Source organism: Vigna unguiculata, chromosome 1 (assembly GCF_004118075.2).
Source record: "Vigna unguiculata cultivar IT97K-499-35 chromosome 1, ASM411807v1, whole genome shotgun sequence".
Lineage (NCBI taxonomy): Eukaryota > Viridiplantae > Streptophyta > Magnoliopsida > Fabales > Fabaceae > Vigna > Vigna unguiculata.
Genome location: NC_040279.1, coordinates 39,415,289 through 39,432,313, shown reverse-complemented (window position 1 = coordinate 39,432,313; position 17,025 = coordinate 39,415,289). Strand labels below are relative to the sequence as shown.

Genomic DNA, 17,025 nt, shown 5'->3' with positions numbered 1-17,025 from the left:
TATATAATTGATTTTTCAATGTGCTTTTATATAATTTCTAATAACAGAGTTGTATTCTGTTTAACTTCTTAAACAGTGTCCTTGTTATGTTATAACTACCAAAAGTATGTTCAGAATTATCCAAACATGCAAATTCCATTACCTCGTTGATGTAAGAATTGAAAGATCCGCATTATTAACCATCATACAAAAACATGAAATAATAGAACATTCCTTAATATTAGTTATTAAAGTAATAATGAAACTCAATTCTTAAAAGCAGAGGAAATCATTGGAAAAGTGGTATAGATGCATTTGTTGGTGTCCCCTTTTAAATTTTGACTAAAGCATTATTCAAATTGTTATTGTCAAGAGACTAATCATGCAACTGGTTCTACAAATTCACACATTGATCGTTTTTTATGATGTCGTGACTTGCTCAGTACCATGTCGTATCTCGTTTCCTTCATGTTATTATTATTATTATTCTTGTGTCCAGTTACACACTTCAATAAACAATAATTAGACGAACTCGTTAAAATCACAGAACACTCATTAAAATCACAGAACACTTGCTTTAAAAACTGGTTAAGATACTAAAGTGCATCTCTTTCCCAGTATTTTAAAATTTCATCAAATATAATTATTTAAAGATGAAAGTTAATAACTTGATTTAGCTTAAAGGATTCGGTTAAGATCATTTCAATTTTTGATTTCCACGTAGAAGAGTTTGGGAGTTCCTAACTCAATTTCGACATAGAAGAGTTTGGGAGTTCCTAACTCATTCAACATCTAAACAGCTATGTTGCAAAGTGACTATTTTTCTGCTGAAGAATCAAGAGTCTTCCTTTTGACTTTTTAGTACTATGATGCTTTTGTGCGTGGTCGTGTGAAAAAATTATGCAGATGACTCTATGTTGTCCATTTGATGAAGATTGAAAGAATGAGACCAAAATGGGATACAAGTTAAATTAAGAATAACAACAATAAATGCTTCTGGCAATGAAGTTTTTTCCAACATTCCCAAGAAGAAAGTTAAAATAGAATTGATCATAGATGACGCAAGAACCAAAGGAAAATTCAATTTATAGAGTCTATGGACAAAAGAAAAGGTGCCGACGGGTTCATTGAATCCTTAGTCGACACGAATTTCCCCTACAACGAAATTTCCCTATGATTTTGTTTCATTTTCGAAAGTTACAATTTTCCTCCTCCTTTTTCCTTTTTCTGAAATCTAAAAAACATTACACTTGGAAAGAAAAAAAAAGAAAAGAAACAACATTATTATTCAGCAAAAGGCAGACCTCGGAGATTGTCTGTCTGGAAACAGAGGGTGTGCAGTGCAGTGGAAGTGCCCATTATGCTGCTCTAGAGAGGCACTCGTTCATCCATTCTTGTTGCATTCATTCGTTTACGCTGGAAGTGGGAGTTTGTTCTTGCTCCTTCCTCAAATCAAGGACCACCACACTCACATTATCGGCACTGTGCCTTGCCAAAGCCAGCTTAGTCAACAGAATTGAAGCATCCGAGCAAGCACGGTCGGAGCCGTCCGCCGTCACATAACCACCCGGAGACCCTGGAGGCGTTGGAGGTGTCTGCGACTTCAGGCACATCTTCACCACCCCACAAGCAGTTTCGTTTGACACCACATCCCACAGTCCATCACTTGCCAGTATCAAACACTCGTCGTCATCACTTCGATCCGTCACAGTCACCTCGGGCACCGAAATCACGAACGGCTTCAGATAGTAGTCTCCTGGACAAAAGCAAGTAACACTACAATTAGAACTTAACAAACCTCAACCTAAGATGGGGAACAGTAACAATAATAAAAAAAAAGCTGCCATCTTGCGCAGTCGTTCATTCACTTGCCTATGGCTCGAGACATGGCCAACACACCCAGCACTCTTGGGCCGTCCCAGTAAATCACACGCCCTCCCTTGGATTCCACTCGAAGCAATTCGTCAGGACGGTCCGGCTGAAAAACAGTTAATGAAACGGATCCAAAAAGACGGTTATACGTACATTATTTTGTTGTCTTGTTTATTGGTGTTTATTGGGAAATGAAATGAAAGGAAATTAGTACAGAGAGAGAATGGTACCTTGTGATCTGAAGAGAGAGGAATGGCAACTCCGCTACGGCAGAGGACGGCACGGGAGTCGCCGCAGTTGGAGACGACAATTTTGTTCCGGGTGAGGATGGCGATGACAGCAGTGGATCCAACTGCGTCGCAGTGCGGAGTCTGGAGCTCGCACCTACAGTTGAAAGTCTGGCTGGCCTGACTCCGGCGGAACACCTCTTCATCCATGCGAGCGAAACCGCTCTCCATCAATGCTCTCCAGTGCAAAGTGTCATCCCCCTCGTTAATCTCTTCGTTCAGAATCTCGTGTAGCCGCTCCTTGCACATAGTGGCAACCTGTGGAAAGAACAAATTGAAAGGATTAAGAGGAGAAGACAGAACCAGATCCATTAGCAAACACTGAGTTGAAGAGTGGGAGAATACAGACATGAGAGCAACCATGACCGTCAAAAACGCCGAAGTAGTGGAAGCCTTCCGGCGAGAAGAAAGGGCGCAGGGAAACAGAGTCCTCCATGTCCCTCCTCCTGCCGCAGACAGAGGTGACGCCATACTTGGGACACTCTTCATCTTCGGAGGATTCATCGTCTGTTCCGGATTTAGTGTCGGAAGCGTCATCGTCTTCTTCGTTCTCCATGGAATCCTTCTTCATAACCTCGGTTCCGGAGGATTCCTGGTCAGTTTGAAGCTGAGTATCAGCGTCGTTAAGATCGAGCTTGGGACGCTTCCGGGAAGAGTCGGAGACGGCCATGTCAGCGATGTACTTCAAGGGAACGATATCCATGGCTCTGCGGGTGGAAGGACGAGATGTTGGTTCAAGAGGAGTAGGGGTGTCACCTTCTCCAACAACTCTACAGCAAATCCCAGCCATTGAGTGTGGCTTTTATAGGCGCGAAATCAACAGAGAGAAAGAGAGAATTTGTTGCAGTAGTAGTAGTAGGAGTAAATTATGGAGATAGTTAAACTGGGGAAGCGAGGGAGAGAGAAAGAGAAGAACGCTAATAGGCGGAAACGGAAGGCTTTTGAGGAAGAGGACAGTGCCACTGAAATGGGATTGGGGGAGAAAGGTTTTCTAGGCGGTGAGAATGAGAGAGAAAATAGAGAGAAGGAGAGAAAGAGAGAGAAAGAGCGATTGTTCACTTCAGCTGGGGGCCACACGGGCAGCCTGCCCGTCACCGTCAGGGGCACCGTATGCCATCTCCACCCTTCATCACATCGCCCCTTCTCTTCCCTCTCGTACACGTGGTGCGTCCTTTTTCTCAAATCCCTACGTGGCACCAATCATTTCCATCCACGCTAGCTCCAACCCTTCTTCTTTTTCGGACACGCATGTGGTCCTCTCCTTCTCTCTTACCTTCCAATTCCTATATCCTAACTCTATTTTCTCTTCTCTCTTCTTCTGCTTCCCCTTCCACCCGCAAATTATAATTACTATTGCATAACATCCTTTTATTATTATATATCTCTACCTTATGTCTATTACTACTAATAGTTAATTAATTATACATTATGTAGCCACACTCTTGTTTACACAGCAGATTTGGGAGAAATGTTTTTTCTGTGTTTTTATTTTTTTTGTTCACTTTTCGGTCTCTTAAGACGCTCGGCCGGGGATGTCACCACGTGGCTTCATAGTAGAATACGAGATTCTTTGTTTGAGAAAGCTAGTCACGGTGGCTCCTTTTTGTATACACACACCACGCGCCTTCGATATTTACTGTTTTCTTTTATTAAAGAGGGAAAGAAAAATGGCAGGAGGAAGAATAATTTAAATAGAAAATAAAATAAGGTAAAAGTAAATAACCTTTTACTATTAAAATTTACAGACACAAAAAAAAAAAACACTAATGCATTAGACTCTTCTTGTAAATATGAATCAAAATAATTGATTAATTTTGTTTGAAGTGATTAATGATTAAAATAATTGAATATACACTTTTAATTTTTAGTAATTATAATGTGTTTATTAAAACAAAGATTAATGATAATATACAATTTAGTTAAATAAAGATTAATAGTAATATGTAATTTGTTAAAGCAAAAATTAACGGAAATATCCAATTAACCTTTAAGAAACTAATCAGAATTTTAAATTTAAAAAAAAGAAAATATAATTCTATTGGCGATAATAGTATATTAATGTTAATTTTTTTCTTTGAAAACACATGATAGCTACTAAATTCTAATCATATATTTAATTGTTAATCATTAACCTAATGAAATCAAGATATTTGTACCAAAATAATAAGTTTTTATTATTAAAATATATTAATATTTATTATATGAAATTAATTATTTATCTAAAAACCCAAATCAAAGAGTAGAAGAAATTTTCTTTTATTATGAATTTGGGAGTAAAGGATTTTGGTATACTTTTTTATTTTTATAAGATATTTTACCTAAATTATTTATGAATTTAATTTCTTATTAAGTTTTTAATGTATTATTAGTGTAAAATACTTCTAAATTATTATATTCAAATTATTAAGGATTTATTTCATACTTTATCAAAACTGGAATGCAATATGCATGATAAATGGTACAACACTAAAAATCATTTGAAAATTGAACGTATAATGGTATAATATAATATTATCAGAGTTACTTTTAGAGTGAATGATATATTTTATATATATATATATATATATATATATATATATATATATATATATATTTTCAATAATACTTGGTATTATTAATGTATTCATATACTCTTCCATTCTCACCTCATGATATTTTTTATTTCTATTTGTTCTATAATCTTCATTTTTGATTCATCTCTCATAATGTGACCAAAGTATCTTAATTTTGGGAATTAGAAGTTGAGCAGCTATATGTCCTCAGCAAAGTTGAGAGAGGAGCTTCGCTTTATGTAGCGATTCCAGTTGTCCAATGAAAGCGATCTACGTAAGAAAGGATATTTGGACACGTGTGGGACCGCATGTCAAAGCCGACGCTTGCAGAATATCTCAGCTTCTTCTTATTCAATGTGGGACGCGTGGCCTTTTTTTACGCATTCCAACCTCTTCAAATACCACTCTCACCTCTCTAATTCTCTTCTTTCTCTCCTCCCTTCGACTCGATTACTAATCCTACTCCCCTAACCAATATTATCTCAATATTAAACTTATATAACATAGCCATAGCGAAAGTCTTATATTTAATATTTAATATATTATCTCAAGTTAATGAGAAATAATACAAATATGTAAATTAGCTTTTAAAATTATAGAATTAATTTTATAAAATTTCATTGTATCAACAAAACTTTCAAAATTTCTTAAAACTAAGGAGGGTGTTATCAAAGCACACTCCCGTACAGATCTACACAACTGCTTAAGATTTGTGACGTATTTTGTTTTCTTTTACCAAAATTTAAGCATATATCTATCACGGTATGATATAAATATTTTATATTGTTAAGAAGTTGAATAAAAAATAAATCCTAAACTTTCTATGGCAAGATCTGAAATTATTGAACAATTAAACAAACAGTAATATGCAATATGCATGATATGAGAGGATAACATAGTTAACAACATGAGTGGAAGATGCAAAACAATATCTAGTCATTGCTTGCAAAGACCTTAATACAACTAAACAATAGGTGGATAACTAACATAGAAAGATATCAGTTTACAATATTTCATAATAATAAATTATAAATATACTTTTTATTTATAATTAATTTGTGATAAATGATTATAAAATAATAATTAATATTGTACCAAATTGAACATGGTGTATAGAATTAACTTGAGAGAAACGATTATATAATAATATAATGATAAAGTTTTTACCTGAAAGATTGAAAATCACCTCCATTTTGATCCTTCCTAATCTTCTCTTGTATTTTTTAACTTGGTCTCTATATCTTTCTGATTATCAAATCTTTCTTTGTAAGCTGAAAGACAAATCTCAACATGATCAATTGTATAGATATAAATAATCAAATAATTAAGAATAAACATAATGTAATCTTCAGAAGAAAAGAAATATGTGATCTAAAAATGACTAAAATATTTACAATTTGTTTAATTGATAAAAAAAAATCATTTATTGACTTATATTTATTGATTTCAGATAATTGGAACCTCAATTTTTTAATCGTCACAAGGTTGAGAGACATAATATGTTTTTAGGTGTTTTGGGAAATTGTGTGAATTTTCTATTCCCACCATTTTAGTATAGACCAAAGTAGTCATCAATGTTAAAAGTCATGCAATAAAGAGTTGATCTTGTTACTTATATTTCAAGAATGCAGGACTAATCAAGTTTCATCTTCTCTAACATAAACTTTGTTGGTATTGCATTTCCTGTAATGGAGATTGGAGTAGTAAAAGTTCAAAGAGTTAAAGAAGATGAGAATGAAATTGGAGACATTGCATAAGAGATTAATCACAATTTGCCATGTATGATTATGAACAAAGATGAAAACAAAAAGAAGAAAATATCATGGATGAAAATATCTACATTTATTTTAATTGATTAAAAAATTCATTTACTGACTTATCTTTCTTGATTATTGGTAGTTGTAGTTTCAATTTTCCAATCTTGCCCTGTCTTTGAGAGTCTAAGAGGCATAATGTGTTTGTAGATGCTTCTAGATTTGGTGTGAATTTTCTAATCCCACCATTTTTGTAAGGATTGATGCATACATCGATGTTAAGAGCCATGCAATCAAGAGTTCATCTTGTTGCTCATATTTCAAGAAATTAGGATTAATCATGCCAAAAATTTCAATTGAAATGACCTAAACTTTGTTGGTATTGCATTTTGTGTAATGAATTTGTGACCTTGTAACCTGCGATTATTGCTTGAACATGTTATTTCCACATCACAAAATTTTGGTGGATATTGGAGTAGTAAATGTTTAAAGTGTTAAAGAAAATCAGAATGAAGTTGGACATATTGCATAAGAGATGAATCGTGATCTGTCATGAACGATTATGAGCATAGATGAAAACAAAAAGAAGAAAGAATAACAGAGAAGAAAAATATAATTGATTAAAATATCTACAATTTGTTTAATAGATAAAAGAATTCATGTATTGACTTATCTTTCTTGATGACTAGTAGTTGGAGCTTCAATTTTCTAATCTTGTCTTGATTTTGAGAGGCATAATCCCACCATTTTTGTAAAGGTTGATGCAGTCATCGATGTCAAGAGTCATGCAATCAAGAGTTGATCTTGTTGCTCATATTCAAGAGTGTAGGATTAATCGTGCCAAAAGTTTCATAGTCTCTGACCTAAACTTTGTTGGTATTGCATTTCTTGTGATGAATTTGTGAGCTGGTAACCTCGAATTATTGCTTGAACCTGTTGCCATATCACAAAAATTTCGATAGAGATTGAAGCAATAAAAGTTTAAAGAGTTAAAGAAAATCAGAATAAAGTTAGACATATTATAGAAGAGATGAATCGTGATTTGCCATGAACGATTATGAGCATAGATGAAAACAAAAAGAAGAAGGAATAACATAGAAGAAAAATATCATTGATTAAAATATCTACAATTTTTTTAGTAGATAAAAGAATTCATTTATTGACTTATCTTTCTTGATGGCTAGTAGTTGAAGCTTCAATTTTTTAATCTTGCCTTGGCTTTGAGAGACATAATTTGTTTTCAGGTGCTTCTAGATTTTGGGTGAATTTTCTAATTCCACCATTTTATTAAAGGGTTGATGCAGTCATTGATGCTAAGAGTCATACAATCAAGAGTTTATCTTGTTGCTCATATTCAAGAGTGTAGGATTAATCATGCCAAAAGTTTCATCTTCTATAACTTAACTTTGCTGGTATTGCATTTCCTGTAATGAATTTATGAGCTGGTAACCTCGAATTATTGCTTGAACCTGTTGTTGCCATATCACGAAATTCCGATAAAGATTGAAGTAGTAAAATTTTAAAGAGTTAAAGAATATAAGAATGAAGTTAGAGACATTACAGAAGAGATGAATAGTGATTTGCCATGTACGATTATCAACAGAGATGAAAACAAAAAGAAGAAAGAATAACACAGAAAAAAATGTCATTGAATAGATATTTACAATTTGTTCAATATATAAAGGAATTCATGTATTGACTTATCTTTCTTGATTGGTCGTAGTTGGAGGTTCAATTTTGATCTTGCCCTGGCTTTGAGAGACATAATTTGTTTTCAGGTGCTTCTGGATTTTGGGTGAATTTTCTAATCCCATCATTTTGTTAAAGGTTGATGTAGTCATTGATGCTAAGAGTCATGCAATCAAGAGTTGATCTTGTTGTTCATATTCAAGAATGCAGGATTAATCATGCCAAAAGATTCATCTTCTTTGACCTAAACTTTGCCGGTATTGCATTTCCTGTTATGAATTTGTGAGCTGGTAACCTCGAATTATTGTTTGAACCTGTTGTTGCCATATCACGAAATTTTGATAGAGATTGAAGTAGTAAAATTTTAAAGAGTTAAGGAATATAAGAATGAAGTTAGAGACATTACAAAAGAGATGAATCGTGATTTTCCATGTACGATTATAACAGAGATGAAAACAAAAGAAGAAAGAATACCAAAGAAAAAAATACCATTGAATAAATATCTACAATTTGTTCAATATATAAAGGAATTCATTTATTGACTTATCTTTCTTGATTGCTCGTAGTTGGAGGTTCAATTTTCTGAGCTTGCCCTGGCTTTGAGAGACATAATTTGTTTTCAGGTGCTTATGGATTTTGGGTGAATTTTCTAATCCCACCATTTTGTTAAAGGTTGATGCAGTCATTGATGCTAAGAGTCATGCAATCAAGAGTTGATCTTGTTGTTCATATTCAAGAATGCAGGATTAATCATGCCAAAAGATTCATCTTCTTTGACCTAAACTTTGCCGGTATTGCATTTCCTGTTATGAATTTGTGAGCTGGTAACCTCGAATTATTGTTTGAACCTGTTGTTGCCATATCACGAAATTTCGATAGAGATTGAAGTAGTAAAATTTTAAAGAGTTAAGGAATATAAGAATGAAGTTAGAGACATTACAAAAGAGATGAATCGTGATTTTCCATGTACGATTATAACAGAGATGAAAACAAAAGAAGAAAGAATACCAAAGAAAAAAATACCATTGAATAAATATCTACAATTTGTTCAATATATAAAGGAATTCATTTATTGACTTATCTTTCTTGATTGCTCGTAGTTGGAGGTTCAATTTTCTGAGCTTGCCCTGGCTTTGAGAGACATAATTTGTTTTCAGGTGCTTATGGATTTTGGGTGAATTTTCTAATCCCACCATTTTGTTAAAGGTTGATGCAGTCATTGATGCTAAGAGTCATGCAATCAAGAGTTATCTTGTTGTTCATATTCAAGAATGCAGGATTAATCATGCCAAAAGATTCATCTTCTTTGACCTAAACTTTGCCGGTATTGCATTTCCTGTTATGAATTTGTGAGCTGGTAACCTCGAATTATTGTTTGAACCTGTTGTTGCCATATCACGAAATTTCGATAGAGATTGAAGTAGTAAAATTTTAAAGAGTTAAGGAATATAAGAATGAAGTTAGAGACATTACAAAAGAGATGAATCGTGATTTTCCATGTACGATTATAACAGAGATGAAAACAAAAGAAGAAAGAATACCAAAGAAAAAATACCATTGAATAAATATCTACAATTTGTTCAATATATAAAGGAATTCATTTATTGACTTATCTTTCTTGATTGCTCGTAGTTGGAGGTTCAATTTTCTGAGCTTGCCCTGGCTTTGAGAGACATAATTTGTTTTCAGGTGCTTATGGATTTTGGGTGAATTTTCTAATCCCACCATTTTGTTAAAGGTTGATGCAGTCATTGATGCTAAGAGTCATGCAATCAAGAGTTGATCTTGTTGTTCATATTCAAGAATGCAGGATTAATCATGCCAAAAGTTTCATCTTCTCTTACCTAAACTTTGCCAGTATTGCATTTCCTGTTATGAATTTGTGAGCTGTTAACCTCGAATTATTGTTTGAACCTGTTGTTGCCATATCACGAAATTTCGATAGAGATTGAAGTAGTAAAATTTTAAAGAGTTAAGGAATATAAGAATGAAGTTAGAGACATTACAAAAGAGATGAATCGTGATTTGCCATGTACGATTATAACAGAGATGAAAACAAAAAGAAGAAAGAATACCAAAGAAAAAAATACCATTGAATAAATATCTACAATTTGTTCAATATATAAAGGAATTCATTTATTGACTTATCTTTCTTGATTGCTCGTAGTTGGAGGTTCAATTTTCTGAGCTTGCCCTGGCTTTGAGAGACATTATGTGTTGTGACACGCTTCTGGATTTCTGGATTTGGTGTGAATGTTCTAATCTCACTATTTTAGTAAGGATTGATGTAGCCGTACATACAGAGCCAAACAATCAAGAGTTGATCTTGTTGTTCATATTTCACGATTGCATGATTAATCATGCCACAAGTATCATCTTCTTTGACCAGAACTTTGCAGGTATTGCATTTCAAAATGAACTTGCGAGCTTGTAACATCTAATTATTGCTTGAATCTGTTGTTGCTATATCACGAGATTTCGGATGGAGATTGAAGTAGCAATAGTCTAAATAGTTATAAAAGGATGAGAATGAAGTTGAAAACATTGTAGAAGAGATGAATTGTGATTTGTCATGTACAATTATGAACAAAGATGAAAAATAAAATAACAAAGAAAAAAAAAGAATATACTAAAATAAACTATATGTATCTATTACAAAGAGATTAAATTATTTATATATTAGTCCACCAACTATACAAGAATTAGTTACTAACTAAAAAATATAAAATTATATCCTATATCTCTTATATGTTAGAAGGTAAATTTTGTAGGTGTTTTACCAAAAATTCAACTCAATTCGTCAATACTATTAATTGAGACGAAGTTCTCCTTATTACAATAACAAAAAAATAATCAATTTATCGTTTAATGTTTTTTTTATCTTGAGTGTGTATATCTTTTATTTAAATAAATGATTTCTTAAAGAAATTATATCCACAATACAATACAATATAGTTTAAATGTGCTTAATATATATATATATATATATATATATATATATATATATATATATATATATATATATATATATATATATATATAATAGTTAGTGCTTTTTTTATCATTTTGGTTTATTTTAATTCTTATAAAAAATGCATATGTTCTTTGATTTAGTTATAGATAGCTAATTAAATTATCACTTGTTATTTAAAATTTAAAATATTACAAGTAGCACTTTTAATTTTTTTTTTCAATAGTAAAAATATTTACACATAGTTGCGTGCTTATGAGGTGACTTTAAAAGTAGAGGGCAATTGAATATTAAAAAATAAATCATTCTTAAAAAATTAGTTATGTTTAGTCATAAATAATGTTTCAAAAGTTGCTTTATAAACTAAATGATTGAATACAAGATTGTTTAAAAAAAAAAGACACTATGTTATCAAGACATGTAATCACCGCATTTATCAGAAAACAAAAATAGAATAAAAAAAACATATTAAAGTTTGGAAATGACTATTATTCAGACAAGTGAACTATAACAAAACTTGTAATAATAATAATAATAATAATAATAATAATAATAATAATAATAATAATAATAATAATAATAATAATAATAATAATAATAATTATTATTATTATTATTATTATTATTATTATTATTATTATTATTATATAGGCTTAAATACCTTTTTGGTCCTTATTTTCGTAGTGTTTGTTGTGGATGGTCCTTATTTTCACATAAAGTTTAAAATGGTCCTCATTTTTACCGAATGTTTAGAATGGTCCTCATTTTCGCAATTCGTGTTTTATTTGGTCATTTTCTGTAACGCCATTTAAATTATTAACGGAACATTGTACAGGTGACACGGTTTGTATTAGGGTGTGTTACGTGTACTGTACAGGTGACTAATTAACGTTAATTTTTTAATTTAGGGGAAATTTTGCAATTAGGGAAATTTCTTTATCTTCGTCTTTCTTGAGTTCAGATTTGTAGAAGAAGCAGCTAATACTTGTCATTTCATCAACAGCTCGTAAAGCAAGGGCAATGGTTGCAGATATAGTAGATGGGTCATTTAAAGAGCAATATAAAAGAATCTACGATATGCACATGAATTACTAAAATGTAATCCTGGATCAACTATAAAAATCAAAGTGGAAAATGATAATGATGAAGCAATTTTTCAGAGGTTTTACTCCTGTTTAAAAGTATGTAAAGATTATTTTGTCTTCTGTAGACCCATCATAGGTTTGGAGGGTTGTTTTTTAAAAGGAAAATACGGAGGAGGTGAGTTGTTGAGTGCTGTGGGTAGAGATGCTAATGATCAATTACTGCCCTTAGCGTATGCTGTTGTGGAAGTTGAAAATAAAGAAACTTGGACATGGTTCTTGGAATTGCTTATTGGTGATCTTGGAGGTATTGACGTGTGTAGGACAATAGTGCACGAAGTGATACAACACGGTTGCCTCCAACGATTACAGCTAGAGGTAAAGGAAGAAGATTGGAACCGTAACATACCTATATAATGGGATTGTAGGAAGAAGAAGATTGCAGCAATACCAATTGGGAATGGAGGAACAAGATTGCAAAAACTCACCAACTGCCCAAACATTCCCTACCAAAACCCTATCTCACTTATTTATCCCCAAATATCTAATTAAGTCACCTGTACAGTACACGTAATACACCCTATTACAAATCGTGCCACATGTACAATGCTCCGTTAATGATTTAAACGGCGTTACAGAAAAGGACCAAATAAAACACGAATTGCGAAAATGAGGACCATTATAAACATTCGGTAAAAATGAAGACCATTTTAAATATTCTGTGAAAATGAGGACCATTCGCAACAAACACTACGAAAATGAGTACCAAAAAGGTATTTAAGCCTATTATATATAATCATTTTATTATTTTTAAATATAATATTAACATAATATTTAATGGAATAAAAATAAAAGATGATATAATTAATAGAAGAAAACATACAATTATATTATTTTTTCAATTTATATAAATTTTTAGTTGATTAAATTAATCTTATTCTTTATTTAATAATAAAATAAATTTGCATACTTTTTTTTATTAAAAAAAATACATAAATATTTCACATTGGTAAACTTTTTATCTTCTGTAAAAGATCAAAGGTGTATTTGGACCACTCTATAGTGCATTATTACTATCATGTCTCTATCACAAAATGTGAAGAAAACTTTATCACAAGAAAAAAAGTAAAAAATTGATGGAAAGAAATACATAATAAAACAATATTGTGTACAGATTAACTTCACACATGTAAACATGAGTATAGATATCTCTCTAAAAGTCACAAGTTTAAGAATTTCTAGTACACTATCTATTTCAAAATATAGAATGTTCAATTCTCTTAGTCTTACATTAAAAAAAATATATTTTTTTATTTAAAGATAGAGTAGAACTTGAACATCATTAAGAAAAAATCAGGAAAATGAAGTTATAAACAGTTATATCATTCTATTGATGATACTTTTGAGTCTAGACTCCACCTGCAAAGGTAATGAAATGACAGATATTCATTGCCGCTGCTGCTGCAACTTGCAATACAGTGTTTTGTTTAGATGCTAAAAATAAATAGAGTGAGGAAATATAATAATAAGAAAAAAACAAAAATATATGATGTGTCTAATTTCTTCAGACACCATGCATTGTCCTCATATTCATCAACAGCAACAGCTATGAAAATGACAGAGCTAGCAATATTACGTGTCATGGCTAATTGGGTTGGAATGACACGAGGAAGACATGCGAGAAACTCTGGATCAACATCAGCAAAAAGAAATATATGCACATGACACGAATAACCATGCCATGCTTATATGCATAGAGCATCAGCAGAGGAAAGAGATGATGCACTCAGTCTTAGCCAAAGGGAAAACATGCATATGATAGCTCAAGCAAATGGCACCTTCTTCCTGCAATTTCAAACTTACAGTGACGCGTGTTTTTGAGATGAGCTGCATTATGTATACTGTTGGCGCCCCTGTGAAACAGCTTACAGTAGTTACTAAAACCAGGTTTCTAGGTTGAGGTTTTGTACGGGTCAAGACAACAGATGTTGTTTCCTAGGATCCATGATGTCGTGTCAAAAAGTACAGAAGGGAATGCTGAGTGATCTAGTTTTGAAGAGTAAGGTTATATCCTCTGAAATCTTGAGGCCCAATGAACATAAAAAGTAGTCAGAGCTGGGTTTGCATTTCGAGGTAGAGTGCAGAGAGGGGATGGTTTTCAAAATTTTCCTCTTTACCCACCCTTATTTATTTGTCTCACACACTGACACACAAAAATCTCTCTTTCCCTCATAGCCATCACAAAAAACAATCTCTGGGTAGAAAAGTTTTAAACTTTTGTTTTTTCGTTTAATTTAACTGACTTTTATTTAATTTAAATTTTTAGTATTTATATTGCTTAGCAAAAACTGAAAATTTCCTTTTTTTTAATGATCAAACAGACTTTTTGAATTTCTATTATTATATTCTGCTTAGATTATATTTTAAAATATTTTCAATTAAATTTCCAACTAATAATATTTCAAGATAATGAAGTATTAAATACAAGGTTATTTTAATATTATTAATTGTATATGTGTGACTCTCTGATTATTGGACACTGTATTAGAATCTAGAATTGTGTATTTAGAGTTAGGATACATCATAGGTCATTCATAACACTAGAATTGAAATTTTGATCACTAATCCGAACTTATAATAAAAACTGTTACGACATTATATTTTTATTGTTCAAGTTTATATTTGTTGTTAAAACTTGAGAGCTTGTTATGTGAATGTTACATTAAGAATTGTTTGATGTTTTTGCTTTGAATTGGATCATAAAACTTAATTCAAGTGAATCTTTTATCATATATTGTTGCACACCATAATGTTTGATAAAAATATAAAAATACAATAAGAGTATATGAAAGAGGGGCTGTGTGTGTTTTGAGAAGGAATATATGAAGGGGTTGTGTTATAAGAAATATATGAAACTCTTTTTGTATACTCCTCATGTGAGAAGTATATATTAATAATATGTTATTATTATTATTTAGTATTATTAACATTATTATTATTATTATTAATATATAATAATATAATTAAAATAATAATAATAATAATAGGATATTGTTGTGGTTGAATGAGCCATTCATTTTTCTGTACCCCATATTTACTATTTACACTTCCATATGTTAGATTTTAAACTTTTTTTATTATGAAAAGTGTGAGTTAGATCGACATTGGAGTTTTATTTTATAAAAAAACAAATAATATGTGGTGCACCGTTTGTCACATAGGATAAACTTTGACACAATTATAAAAATAGGGACAAAAATCAATATTTTTAAAAGTATAGGACCAAATGACATATAAGTTTCCACCAAGGACTATATTCAATTTAAAATAAAACTTCAGAGATCAAAAACATATTTTTTCCTATATTATTCTAGAAAGTGGAAATCTATCTTCCCGACCAAAACATTATATCTAACATGATTTTAAAAGCATTGTTCTTTTATCGCAAAGCTTCCAAAATCAATCTAATTATCTCAAGTAATAGCTTGGACAATATCAAACATTATGAAATTAATATACTTATATATTTAACAACAGAACTCTCTGCCTTTGCATTTATTGTAAAATTAATTAAATACCTTCAACTTAATTATTACACTTTTGATATTTGTCTTAATTAAAGAAAAGAGATTGTGATAAGTAAATTTCCTTGATTCAATGTCAAGAGTAGAGATGGTAAAGCGGGCCAGCCCAGTCCGTTTTGGCCCGCAAAGTGCGGGCCGGATTGGCCCGTTTTGCAGTTTAATTTCGGGTTCACTTGTCCTGCGGGCTGACCTGCATTTGTGATGAGTGATTTTTTTTTTGTTGAGCAAAATAAATTTTTTTCATAATAATTTATATTCATTTTCTATCAAAATAAGTCCAATTAGTTTACCTAATCAAAGACAAGAAAAATAACAACGAAGATTATAGCTAAAGTACAATAGCAACATGTCACCTTACAAGACATCTACTTAAAAATGCATAGAAAGATATTCCATATTCAAAAATTAAAATCATTATCTTATATATAATGATTATACATAAACATAATAATAACAATAATAATAATAATAATAATAAAAGAAACATTAAAAAATAATATGATGAATGATGTAAGAACTAAAAAAGTGAGAATATATAATTTTGTAAGCAGGCCTGCAGGCTAGCCCGTCCCGCCCCACCTTTAGCTCGCGCGGGCTACGGCCTATGCGGGGCGGACCATTGTGGACCAGCGGGTTCAACATTCCAACCTGCCCCGCGTTTTTTTGTATGGGCCCGTAGATCAGCCCGCCTAGCACGCCCCGAATTGTCATCCCTAATCAAGAGTCTCTTACTGAAAAAAAAAATGAATGGATAAAAGATAATAATGTCTCCCTACCTCATTCATTATCAACACACCCTTTAGATTTTGATAGCTCATACATAAATATTCCTCACCAAAACCCCACTCTACAAATCGTAATCAATTAGGTATTTTGACAACCTTCGGCCACATTTGGGTCATATCTCTCATCGAGCCTTTTAACAGAGTTAATTCCAATATTTGGCCTGTACAAAATAAACAATTAACGAACTGTCTAATACATTTATAATATTTGATAACGACACATTTCTAAAGGACAAGAGGAGTTTTTACTCTAAAATTTGACTCTGCTTCTCATATATATATATATATATATATATATATATATATATATATATATATATATATATATATATATATATATAAATTCTTATTAAAAATTAATTTTAGAAACAAAAATATTTATTATAATAACTAATTTAAATATAAATTTATAAAATTAAAAATTATTATTTACTAAAATAGTCATAATTATAAATAAAAGGTTATAATTT

At 31.5% G+C, this 17,025-nt stretch overlaps 1 protein-coding gene across 2 annotated transcripts; it reads right to left on the bottom strand.

The window, feature by feature from the left end:
• Positions 1-1,035: 1,035 nt before the first annotated feature.
• LOC114183917 (protein phosphatase 2C 37-like) lies at positions 1,036-5,984 on the bottom strand. 2 transcript variants are annotated; one of them, XM_028071110.1, is made up of 5 exons: positions 5,858-5,984; positions 2,488-2,908; positions 2,082-2,396; positions 1,852-1,957; positions 1,036-1,735 (listed from the first exon to the last, which is right to left on the bottom strand). In XM_028071110.1, exons 2-5 carry the CDS (start codon positions 2,839-2,841, stop codon positions 1,383-1,385), a joined length of 1,128 nt encoding a protein of 375 aa, XP_027926911.1. In that variant the 5' UTR covers positions 2,842-2,908; positions 5,858-5,984; the 3' UTR covers positions 1,036-1,382. The 2 variants fall into 2 exon arrangements, with proteins under 2 accessions (XP_027926911.1, XP_027926902.1); XM_028071101.1 differs by lacking the exon at positions 5,858-5,984 and having other exon boundaries at positions 2,488-3,145.
• Between the last annotated feature and the right edge of the window lie 11,041 nt (positions 5,985-17,025).